This window comes from Pangasianodon hypophthalmus, chromosome 21 (assembly GCF_027358585.1).
Source record: "Pangasianodon hypophthalmus isolate fPanHyp1 chromosome 21, fPanHyp1.pri, whole genome shotgun sequence".
Taxonomy (NCBI): domain Eukaryota; kingdom Metazoa; phylum Chordata; class Actinopteri; order Siluriformes; family Pangasiidae; genus Pangasianodon; species Pangasianodon hypophthalmus.
The window spans coordinates 7,932,961-7,945,821 of record NC_069730.1 but is presented as its reverse complement, the minus strand read 5'-3'; the positions used below and the strand labels follow the sequence as shown (position 1 = coordinate 7,945,821).

Sequence of the window (12,861 nt, the reverse complement as noted above, 5' to 3'; positions counted from 1 at the left end):
CTATTGTGTGTTCCCTGAACATAATCATTAATAGGTGTCCCTGATAGACCTAAGCTCAACATATGTTTATAATTATGAATGAGGTTATGAAGTGAAATAGGAAGTAAACTACATGAACAACCATTAGTTTGCATAGAAAATATCTAGCTTGAAAAGTCAATGTCTTTTCATTCAGTGGTAATATGGTAAAATGGTAATATTCTAACATAAAAGTAGAATAATTAATCATTGATATGAAACCTAGCCTTTAGGGTCAAGAGCTGCTAGTATGTAATCTTGGGTCAATAGGTGAATCTTTTCACAAATTTGATAAAAGAATTAAGGAAATGAAAGGAGTGTTTGCTGAAAAAAAAGAATATCCTAAGATGTAGTTATGTGCTTTGAGTCGCATCCCAGCTTGAAAATTGAAGATGTATCAATCAGTGAATTACTTTTGGATGATGAATGGATGGAAGAAAGGATTGGAATAAGGGGTTTGAGTGTTATTAGTGTGAATTGAAGTCAAATACATGTGAATCTACATCTGGACTTACTAGAATTGTTGAATAAAAAGAAGTAGTGAATTAGTGGGTTTCTGTCGTGCAATTATGAAAAATTACTCAGTTACTGTTTTCACATCATCCACTCCTTCACCACCAATCAGACTGCGTCCTTGACCTGTCAATCATTTCCCATAAAATTTGGGCATTTTAACTGGTCGTCCTCCCCTCTTGGCCAGTTTTAAGCCAAAGTGTTTTCTCTCAATTTGCAGGACTATTTTGTAATCTCAAACTTGACAGGTTAAAATTAAAGGTGATCATTAATGAGTTTTATGTGTCTCTTCTAGTTTAAACAAAAGTTAATAGATTATCTTGCTCTTTTATAACTTTAAAAAGTTAGAAAGTGTAAATAAAACTTAAAAGGTCAGAATTTATCAAGTGAACAGAGCTAAACAGAAATAAGCATATAAGCAGCAACTCACCAAATCACATAAACAGGGTCACTGATGTAGGGGTGGGAGGAGGTGATGATTTTAGGGACCCACAGTCAGAAGGGGGTCCTCAAAAATCCCATTAGGAAGGATCAATGAATATAATGCATGGTATACATTAAATAAAATGCATATATTTATATATTGACTGGTCCTGACATGTCCCATCACTGGAATGCCCACAGTTCTAGCAAGCCATTAACAGCACTGACAAAGAACATGTGATAAACACCTTGTATTCAGTGGAGTCAGACTGAACCATGATCATCTAAAATTTTACATTATATAATACCTGTATATAGTTCCTGTTATCACTTACATTACTATGAGGGTAAGTGTGACATAAATCAGAATGGAATCAATTTTTTTTCTAGAGGAATCCAGACACACACTGAGTGGTGGAACACTTGCAGTGAAAAAAATAAAGATTATGTAGAAAAATTATACACTTTTCTGACACCTGTTTGTAATAAACAATGCAAAATTTAAAAAATATTTTTTTGATTTTTTGATTTCGAAAAAAAGGTTTTCATTTGACCCACCCTCATGTAAAGCCATCCTCTCCTCAGCCTCTCTTTTTATTCTCTCTCTAAGTTAATAAGACAAAAAAAAAAAAAAAAAAAAAGCAGCTCATCTTGTTACTGAGAAACCTTAACAATTTCCCATGTCAGAAAATTTAAAGGAAGATAAGATGTATCTTTACTGATCCCCCGTAGAGGAAATTCAAGTTGACACAGCAGCACAAGTAGGAGGAGTAACATCAATGAAAATAAAAGAATTTCCATAAATACCTATACAGTAGAAATAATAGAAACAATAAAATAGGTCTGTGTGTATGTACATATGCTCGAGTTCCATTTGTATATGTACATGTGCAGCATCCTTGGTATTTATATACATGTGCAATATCTGTGGAATAACAATTTACTGCTGAGTGTGTGTTAGTGAGACTCAGCCAGTGGAGTAGGAGGTACTGGGTATTGTGGCATTGTAGTGTCTGATGGCTGATGGCACGAAAGAGCCCCCCAGACGTTTTAAGGCACGTGGCTGGATGAATCTGTGGCCAAACCAGTTACTTTCTGGGATTTCAGGAGCGTTTTCAAATTACTCGTCATACAGTGTGAAACAATCTAAAATTTCGGAGGATTTCTATAATAGATGTGTGATAATGTTCTACATATCAGATTATATGATGAATATCCTCTATAGATAGACCTGTGATTACAGAATCAGAACATTGCTCAGAGTGAGCTTTACACAATAGGGATATTTTTCTGTCCATTGGCATGTTTTGTTTTACATTTCACCATTCCCACTACAACATTTGTAGCTATCCTGTGAGTTTCTTGTAATCCTAGGCCATCCTCCTATTGGTGGTTTTTAAATGATCGTTGTAGCAGTAGCACTGAGATTTTAATGAAAAAACAAAATTGCCAGAACTTCATCGTTGGCTGTCTTTGTTCGCAATGGCACTAAATCTGCTGCTGTCTTATGCGTTCTAAGACCATCGATCTCAACTCATGACTAAAGAATTATTTTATAACGTTCAATTTTTTTCTGCGACAGCTAAATGGAGCCAAAAATCGTATCGTGTAAGGCAGGCCTGATTTACAGGCTATCAGATTGACGAACACTAGTAGGATTGCCCATCATCAGCTACAATACAGGGGAAAAATCCACGTAGGCTACCTGAGCAAAAGTTCATATTTTGAAATAATCAAAATGCTTTAAGAAATAGAAGTTTTTTTAAAATAATTATTATTTGTGTGTGTGTGTGTGTGTGTGCGTGCGTGCGTACGACAACATATCGCTTCTTTGCCTTGTATTTTTGTTTATGAACGTGCTTTTATTTTGAAAGCTCGCAGCTCCATTCAGCCCTGGCGCTGGAGGTAGTTTCTCTCTCACATTGCCTGGTCAGAGTGACACCGTCCTGCGGTGCGTTTGCTGTGTTTTGCCTTCCACATAATACTGGTGGACGAAATGAACATCATACGAACATGTGTGCGCTTCCCGGGAACCAGTATTTTATGTCGGTATGTGGCGTTTTCATCTGATTCACAGTTCATACATGAGCACATGCAGCAGGTTCAGTAGTGTGTGGCCTGTTTATACATATCTTAATATCCAGTGTTAACTTATGGACTTAAGTATTGCTTATTTGTACGTGTGACAACACATAACTAACAATCATTAATAAACATTAGCCCTGACACAGAGGTTATCGGATAATACACCTCCGAGATTGCTCGTGGTTTAATAACTGTGTTCATGGAAAGTCATTGGGGTCGAAATGTTTCCTTTTCTTCATTATCGTTGTAATATTTATATATAAATGTATAAATGTTATCCTCAACACAGCTGGTGTTAGCACATCAATGTGCTTGTTGCGCAAAAGCAAGTAAGCGTTTCACATCTTGTTTTATATTTTATATTTCTGTGGGGAAACCTGAGCAAAGCCTGTGTTTTCTTCTTCGTGGGTTTAAAGGCGTGTTGCTGCCACCTAACGGTGCTGAATGTCGTGACGTCACTGCTCAAACTATGCGGGTAAACAACAAAGAAAAATTTATATTGAAGGATTTTTAATGTTATGATTACGTGGAGGACAGTCAATAATGAATAAATAAAATGTTAACAAATTAATAATGCAAGCTTTGTTGTGAAGATGTGCTGCCTGTAATTAACTGATTTATACACTGCTGTATAATTAACTGATTTATACCCGGGTGTATAATTAACTAATGTATACCCTGCTGTATAATGAACTGATTATCACTGCTGAAAAATCCATCGTAAGCTGGCTTTACACTGCGATTTTCAGACAGAGACAAAAATCACAACAACAAAAAAATCTTTGGTTATGAGTTAGAATTTGGTCTTAGAATGCATAATGTGATGTGCTCACTGTTGGCCAGTTTAGTGCCATTGTGGCAAAAGACAGTCAATGACAAAGTTAAAAAGGTTTACTTTTTTAAATTAAATCCTCAGTGTGACTGGTTCTATGACACTTCTCTAAAAGCCACCCGTAGGATGGTGCATAGTGCGATGCTACAGATATGATAGTGGCAATGGCGAACGGACGCACATTTGTCTATGCTGGTTTCCAGTAAGCGTACTTACACTTATACATTTGTGTTACATTAAGATTAATAATTGTTTACAATTTTCAGGAGCAATGGTGCAGCTTCCAGTTGCAGTAAACTGCGGAATATCAGCTCCTTGGTCTCATCATGGATGGGTGGTGAGCAAAGAACACTAATCTCTAAGACAAAGGGAAGTGAGGTCTTTCAGTCACCACCCTGGCATTACCAGCAGGTCCGCACTGGGAAAAGAGGCACCGAGTATCAGCCAAACAACATCAAGCGAAAGAGGACTCATGGTTGGATTAAAAGGATCAGCACACAGGGTGGCATTGAGGTGATTCTACGTAGAATGCTTAAAGGAAGAAAATCACTGACACACTGAATCACACTGAGACTCAAGCTGACTAAAAGGAGTTGTGTGGTTTTGAGAAACTCAACCATTTGTTGTTTGTTAGTTGATCTGAATAAAGAACTATATAAGAAAATTTGCTTTATTAGCATTGTGATGCTCAAATTTATTGGCTCTTCATCAGCAATTCTATCTAGATTATGGGGTGACAAGAAAGTCTCTGTTTTTATAATGGCACCCTTCCTCCAAGCATCTTCTCTTTCTTTTCTTGAATGGAAACTAAATTCAATGTCCTTATCTTCCTCTCCTTCTGTATAAAATTATAGGAAGTGGTGGCTTTGCAGATAAGTACTCTTATCTATATAGGTAAAGACGTTAAGGCACAGCATCATGGTATCTCAAAACAGTCTTAATCTCAGTAGGAAATTATATTGCTGTTTGCAGTTTGTGCTAGTGTCTTTGGCCACTATGGGTGCAGAGGTCATAGTGTTCACATTCACATTCACAATGTTCACATTCATGAACATTGGTTATGTAAAGCAATTAATGTCCCCTTCAAAATTTAGACATGTTAGAGTGAAAGTATAGAGTATAAGTATTGAGCCCCAGATTTCAGAATTTGTGAAAATTTTAAATTGGGTTTATATCTTTTATTCAAAGTTCTGTGCCTGCACAGGATTGAGTTAGCTACTAATAAACTGCTTTTCTGAAACTGACAAATCCCCTGCCCCCATGCAGATTCTGACTTCAGACCACTGGTGACTTGACCTTACTTGTGCACTCATACTAAATTTCTTACATGGGAATGACAACGTTGTATAATAAGATATAATCTGCATTTTTGTCTTTGTAATGATTAACACAAGTATTTCTGCATAAGTATTTGCAATAGCCTTCTTATTTTTGGCTTTTCCCTAAAAGACCATCAGTGCCAAGGTATGTGAGTCACAACCCACTCTGGCTTCTGGTGAGGCATAAGAACCTCTCTCCTTCCCAAAATCTGGAACAAAACTTTGGACACCTGACAGTTTTGCTGACTATACAAACTGTTTATTTTTCAGGATACTTTTCTCAGACAGGCATACCAATCACCCAAAACTATGGAATGCCATTTGAAGGCAGTGTTAAATATATACGTAAAACTTACTTAATTACTTAATTATGAAATAATGGTAAGAATCTCTCCCATGCTCCTGCTGCATCATAGTTTTTACTTCTAAGGTTTCATGCTTTTGAGTTTAAATAATATCTTTAACAGAGCGCTGTGATTCGAGCACACAAAGCAGTAGCCAGAAACATGCAAATACTGCATACTCATTGCAAATGTTGATAGTGAGCACTTAATTGTGTTAAACATTAAACAAAGTGCTATATTTGTGGAAAATTAACATATCACTACTAGGACTTTTCATAACTGTGTAAATTCTAACTGTTTTTATTTGAATATGTTCTTTCATCTCATTTGTACGGTATCTTCAACTTTGTGATGTAGGTAGACTTTGTAAAATTGGCTCTTGCCTTTATACTCCAATGTCTACATTTTACATCTCCCATGTTTTGGGGGATTCAGACTTAGTGCTTGTCGGCAACTTCGGAGGAATGAACCGTACACAGATAATTTCAATAATCTGCTAACTTCAACTCTGCTGAAGTCACAAAGACTGAACCCCCCTTACTTAATTACTCTTAAAAAAAAAAAAAACAATAGAAGTCCTAATATCTATCACATCTATTTTTCAACAAGTTCTTTTAGCCTTAATTTTTATTTTTGGGAATATGTCACCACACTGACAAAGGTAAATGAAGAAAACTTGTCAGTGACTGTTGACTACTTTTGACTACTTTTTAAAATTAAATCTCACAAAAACAGAGGTAGTTCAAAACTGTGCAAATTAAACTTTATTAAATAATTCCTCAAACATATTTACCCCAAAGTAATTAAATTTATTATTTTTTAGTTTTTATTTTGTTATAATTTTATTTGTTTAGTTATAATTTTATTTGTCCCTATGTTGTCAGAAGACCCACCCCAGGCCTTCCAGGGCAGTACCAGCTTGGTCCCATATGGTACCAGCCCTGGTACGTTGCCCTCCAGCTCAGGCAACCTAGAGCTCCTCCCAAGAGCTGATTTGGGAATTGAGGAAAATAAGCGAGTAGGCAGAAAAGTAGAAATAACCAGAGACTCAGCAACAGGACACAGAATAAGAACAGGATGCGCAGGGGTGCTCCAGAGATCCCACCCAGGTTCAGATAGGGCCCAAACACAGCCATCTCCTCAGCCAGCAGCAGGCAACAAAAAGAAAGCAGAAAGATGTCCTCAGAGACCTCGTACCCCCGCCATACCATGCCAGAGCTGATGCAAACAGCCTTTGTCTCACCCTCCCGTAACAGCAATAAAGGCTGCCCTGCTTCATTAGCCCCTACAGCAAGCTCATGAGCTCCACTCAGGGGCTCGTAACAACTCCCTGTGGCATTCTCCAGCAGGCTAAGCAGCTTCCGGAAGCCCAGCCACAGCCCGCCTGCTACAGCCAGCCGTGAGAGATGCCGCAGTGTGAGTGTTAAGGAGCGCCGCACAGATAAAGACAGGAGGAAGACGAAAGAGCCTACAAAGATACAGGTCCAACCCCAGCCTGAACGCAGAAAAACTCTGTTGAAGACACAGAAAGAGAATATCGTTGACATTGCACAGCAAATTACATTTTAAAAACTCCAAAAGTATCACAGAATTTTTGGGATAAAAATTTAAGTTGAAAGGTGTGCAGTACAAATAATGTCTATACGACATTCTCGCAACATTTTATTTTTAGTTCCTCCTCAAAATGATCACCTATATGTTAACTGTAAATCTGTGCAAAAGTGTTAGTACAGCATTTGCAGACATTAATGTTAGCTATCAGCATTCAGTAACAAATCCACCATATAGCAGTTCTGCAGCATCTGTACCCTACTAACTGGATTCATATATCTGTTAACATCTGTCTAACAAAACGAGATCACTATTACAGGCAACAAAACAATAGTAACATAATCTCTGAATATTTTTTAAGTACCGTATTTTTCTCTATTTCAGATGTACAGTGCCTTGCTTAAGTATTCACTTCCTTGAACTTTTCCATATTTTGTAGTGTTACAATCTGTAACTGAAATGTACTCAACTGGGGTTATGTCATGAATCTGCACAAAATAGCCCATAGTATTGGAGTGTGGGTAGGGGATCAATATAGTTTGCAAAATTATTTATAAATTAAAAAAATAAAATTTCTGACTGCAAAGGTATTCACCCTCATTGCTGTGAAACTCCTAAATTACCTGTGTGAAACTTTTTCACATGACCTCAGTATAGATACACCTGTTCCTGCAAAGTCCTAGAATTTGGGAAAAATCAGGGAACATACCTAAACAAACAGCATCATGAAGACCAAGGGAGCTAAAACAAGTCCAGGACAAAGATCTGGAAGAGGGTTTGGTATAAACAATCCCAAACTCTGATAATCCTGCACCTTACATCTATTATTTCAAAAACTGGAAAAGTATGGCACAACTGCAGCTCTGCCTAGAGGTGACCATCCATCCACCGAAAGTCAGGGAGCAGGTAAGAAGAACATTAGTCAGAGAACCAGACATGTGGGTAACTTTGAAAGATCTGGAAGAAGCTAGAGAAGTGAAAAAACCACGAGTTGCCAAAAGGCATGTTGGAGACTCAACAAACATGAACAAAGGTTTGGCTTTGTCACAAAATGCTCATCACCCTCAGAACACCATCCCCACTGTGAAACATGGTGGTAGTAGCATCAGGTTTTGGGAATGCTTTTCATTAACAGGGACTGTGAAACTAGTCAGGGTTGAGATCAAAATGGATGGACCCAAATACAGGGCAATCCTTGAAAAGGACCTTACACTGGGGTGGAGGTTCAACAGGCCAACAACTGTAAGCATACTGCCAAAGGTCACCTGGAGTGCTTCGAAATCAAGAAACTGAATAGCTTTAAAAGACTTTGAAATTGCTGTTCAGAGATTGAGCATGTTTGCCAAGAATGGGCAAATACAGTTCCCTCCAAAAGTATTGGAATGGCAAGTGTAATACTTGTGTTTTTGCTATAGATTGACAACTTTTGAGTTTGAGATGATAGATCAGAATTTCAGTTTCCATTTCCTGATATTTATATCTACAGAGATGTGTTAAACAACTTAGAACATGGCATCTTTTTTTTATCCCACCCATTCTTCAAATGATCGAAAATATTGGAACATGTGACTGATAGGTGTGTCTGGTTGCCCAGGTGTGCCCTGTTAGATTGACTGTTTAAACAGATAATAGCTCTGAATGTCTACTCTTGGTCTGAGCTCTGGGTTTCACCTGTGAAGACTGAATTTGTTGTTAAAAAAGGATCAACCAATATGAAGACCAGAGAGCTGTCTCTGAGAGAAAAGCAAGCCATTCTGCAGCTGAGAAAAGAGGTAAAATCTATCAGAACCATTGCACAAGCACTAGACATAACCAATACAACAATTTGGAATGTCCTGAAAAACAAATAAGAAACTGGTGTACTAACAACCAGACATGAAACAGGTCAGCCAAGGAAACTTAATTTTAATTTTTTAGTTATCATTACCCAAACACATGAGGATAATGCTTTGCTGTACACCAGTGTTAAGAACAACTTACTGGAGAAGCCTTCTGTGATCAGAAATCTTAAAAGCCAAGTGCTGAGTTTACTCTTTTGTACAAGCATTCAGGAAAAGTACAGAAAAACGAGAATCTGGTATTTTATATGAATGAAACTGGGAAGTTGTACACATCCTTTTTTATTTTTACTACATTCAACACAATATTATTGTGATTAACTGATTATTAATTACATTGTCATAAGAGAACTGCAACATAAGTGTATATATCAAGATGCAGTTTAACTTTCTTGCATTCATTAACCTCTTATAAACTCCCAGCTTATTATTCATTTGAATAATAAACTCCCAGCTTATTATTCATTTAAAGCATATTATTCTGTAACTACTATCAAGAATCAACTATCGAGTAACTACTATCAAACTAATAATAAATGAATGTCATCACAAGAGTGAGAATGTGAGTGTGGATCTGTCATCAGATCTTGATGGTTTCTAAGTAGTTTTAAGACTACCTTTGCTATAAATCTATTATTTATGTACCACTGTGAGAAATATTACTTTAAAATTTTACTTGAAAATATAAATACAAATACACAATTAAAAACTTGTAGCTTGGTCAACCTTATTGAGGATCAAAATGTTAAGGCTCAGTGTCTTAAAATTATATAATTTCAGAAACCTTAAGATCTTTGGTGTTGAATTTCACTCTGCAATTGAAACTAAAATTTCTTACATTTGTTATAGGACACAATATACAGTGCAGTCTGTATGTGTTTATACTGCGGCACAAGTTTTGTTGTTTTAACCTTCTACTCTTGATAAAATACATTTTTATTGTAATTGTTTACAGTTATAGAATGCAAAAATTAAATTTTTTGTCTTATACCTTTTTCTGTAACATTGATTATTGTTAACCTTAATAAATTTTGCATTTAGTTAGTGAGATTACTATATTGGATTATGTTCAAATAAAATTCCCTGCCCTTGACTTGACTTTTATGTTTACTGCTTTTGCTTTCTCTAAGACCTAACACACTTAACAGGTGTGTGTGATGCAGAACTCTGTCACCACTAAACAAACTGTGAGGCTATATTTATGTGTTTGTATGTTCTATAGCTGCAAGGAAAACTTTAGACTGTAACATTTATAAGCATGCTGCTTATTGATGAACTGGCTAACTGGTGTCACAAATCACATTCTTGCATTAGCACACATGCATATGCAAAATCTTCCTACAATAAATGCATGTGCATGTGTTTTAAGGTGTATGCATGTGTGCATCTCACCTGTAAAGATAATGGCTCCTCTTCGCAAAAACACTATAGTGGGATACCCATAAGTTCAGCAAGGGTCCAAACATGACCATGGCTGACAGAAACAAATGGAAATGGCGGCGAAATAATACATTTCCTAGCAGTGCAGCCGCAAGGTCAGTTATGACCACAAGTAAAGAGTTCAGAAACATTTGAAGCACTTATTGTCTGCCTCAGAACAGCCTTACCCCCAGTGTCCTGTTAAAAAAAAAAAAAAAAAACCTTCAGCTTCCAAGCGTAGTCCAAATATATTCTCAAGATTGATCCAGCACGTTGTTTTCTTCTTCTGAAGTTTGTTCTCTAATCTTCAATATGTGTCCATGCCTAGCTTGTTACTGTCTTTTGTGTTATGCGTGTATCTGGAGGGTTCCCTTCCAATCTCTGCACCACTACCCCCACCACCCTTAACCAGCCACTAAGCTCGATCTTACTATATTTAGGAACTGTACTGTACCTAATTCTTCCCCTGTCTCCTGCTCTGCCTATTCTTAGATTCAGCTGTTGGTGTCAAAGCCTGTTTCTGTCAGTTATTATTGACCTTACTTTCTGTTAAACCGTTAACAGTTAAGCTCAACCAACCTCATTGTCTCTGTCTGCTTACATAACTTCATTGTTGAACTTACTTATTTTAATCATTTCAGTAGGTTCCACATAATTAAATAAAGTGCATTCTACTCATAAATAATGTTCTGAGTGGGTAGTTATTTTATTTAACCTCATAATAATTTAAAGAATTCATGTCAATATATCAATTTTTAACTAAGTTACTACCACTTTAATTATTTGATCAAAACAAACACTACTAAAAATAGTTCTTTCAACTTGATCAAAAGGTGTTGTTTTTAAATAATAACTCTATTTTAGCTAAAGGTGTTTTAATTAATTTGTCCAAACCTAAAAAAATATGTCAACAGGTTCCCTATATATGTAGATCCATCTAAATCTTAAACTGCAGTTACATTTTTCAGATTTTCAGCATAACCACCAAACCACCACAACCAAACATTACACAAACAATTTATTATTAAACCAAGTGTATTTTAAAGTGGATAAACAATTACATAATAGGGATCTGTAATTAATTTAGCTCAAAAATTCACAATGCTACAAATTCTGAAAGTGGTAAAAGAATACTACCATTAAGGATTATAAAAATAACAATATACCATCTTATTAGGCCTACTAGCTGCAGAGGAACCGTTGGAAAACAAATAGTTTCACAGAAAGGCACTGAAACAAAGTCTTTTTTTTTTTTAGATTAAGTCCATCAACAATAAAGGAAATATACTGAAGGAGAAATTCTAAGCACAAATAATCAGATAACTGTAAGACATCTGATTCAGGCCATAATTCATTAACCAGGGTTATATGCACTTGACACATATGATACATAAACACATATGATGAGTTTATGAGTCAGCCAGTAATCAGATTTCTCTGAGTAGTGATGACCTGTGGAAGTTAGTACACTTTCCACTGGTGAGGTGGTAGTGTTACTCCTTTTAAATTAGATCCCACCAACTGAGTAGCGCTGATAAATGCCATTTCTTATCATTATCGATATTATATACACCTAATAATCTACCAACTGTATGCACTTCAGTAATCTATAACAAAATCCTTACTCTACATGACTCTCAGTAATTTTTTGCATCTCTACAAGTAGTTATTTCATTTGTATTTTTATACAAGTGGTAGTGTTATTACTTCTTTAAAAAATGAATTTGGGTATTTTTTGAAATAAAAGTATCCCTGTTTTAATTATAGGCGATAAACTAGTTTAATTTTCTTTTATTGAACTTATTCACATATTTTATTCCTTCATGTTAATTTGGAAGTATTAAGTCAAATCTATTTTTTTTTTCTTTGAATGAGTCAACCCTCAGCTTGCTTTACTATTTCAATCTATTTGAAAATTGTATTTTTAAGTCTTGATGGTGGTAAATCACATGACGTCTCAAACTTTTTGACCCTACTATACGTTTAAAAACCAGTCCAGTGACCGATTCAGCACAAAAGCAGTTGTAGAAAACTAAAAAAAGTTGTAAAAATTAGTTGTCTTAAAAGTATTCCTCTGAATCTGATTACTGTCTTACTCTAATTTGCAATATCAGAATATGCTGTTTACTTGAATAAGATGCAGCAATTCTGAAAATGATCAGGTGTAAACTCACCCACTAAATATACCTTAATAAGTTGTATATTGTATGATGCCTACAGTGCTTAATAAAGTATAACAAAAATCTGTTAGAGATCCAACATATTGCTTCTTAGTTAGAACAATAACTTCTTGCAATAAAAATGCATTTTAGAAAAAATATAAAACTTTTAGACAAATTGGTATAACTGATGTAAACTAGCTTTATTCAGAGAATTTCATTTTCAGTGCATGAAATTTTGGCAAAAGCTGTCTGGCATCCAACTCCAGCAAAATCTTTTGAATCACTTCAAAGGTGTACTTTACGTCCTTTGGGTAACTAAGGTTTAGTGCACATATCATACTAAAGAGCATGGCATAT

General features: G+C 35.8%; 2 protein-coding genes across 3 annotated transcripts; one reads left to right on the top strand and one right to left on the bottom strand.

The window, feature by feature from the left end:
* The first annotated feature begins 2,836 nt into the window (after positions 1–2,836).
* mrpl34 (mitochondrial ribosomal protein L34) lies at positions 2,837–4,535 on the top strand. Of its 2 annotated transcripts, XM_053227731.1 has the most exons (3): positions 2,837–3,003; positions 3,456–3,514; positions 4,138–4,535. In XM_053227731.1, the coding sequence occupies exons 1-3, from the start codon at positions 2,968–2,970 to the stop codon at positions 4,430–4,432; spliced, it is 390 nt and encodes a 129-aa protein (XP_053083706.1). In that variant the 5' UTR covers positions 2,837–2,967; the 3' UTR covers positions 4,433–4,535. The 2 variants fall into 2 exon arrangements, with proteins under 2 accessions (XP_053083706.1, XP_026797069.1); XM_026941268.3 differs by lacking the exon at positions 3,456–3,514 and having other exon boundaries at positions 2,844–3,003.
* A 1,737-nt stretch (positions 4,536–6,272) lies between these two features.
* Positions 6,273–10,743, bottom strand: fitm1l (fat storage inducing transmembrane protein 1, like). Its single transcript, XM_026941267.3, has 2 exons — positions 10,316–10,743; positions 6,273–7,046 (listed from the first exon to the last, which is right to left on the bottom strand). The coding sequence occupies exons 1-2, from the start codon at positions 10,492–10,494 to the stop codon at positions 6,407–6,409; spliced, it is 819 nt and encodes a 272-aa protein (XP_026797068.1). The 5' UTR covers positions 10,495–10,743; the 3' UTR covers positions 6,273–6,406.
* Positions 10,744–12,861: the final 2,118 nt, after the last annotated feature.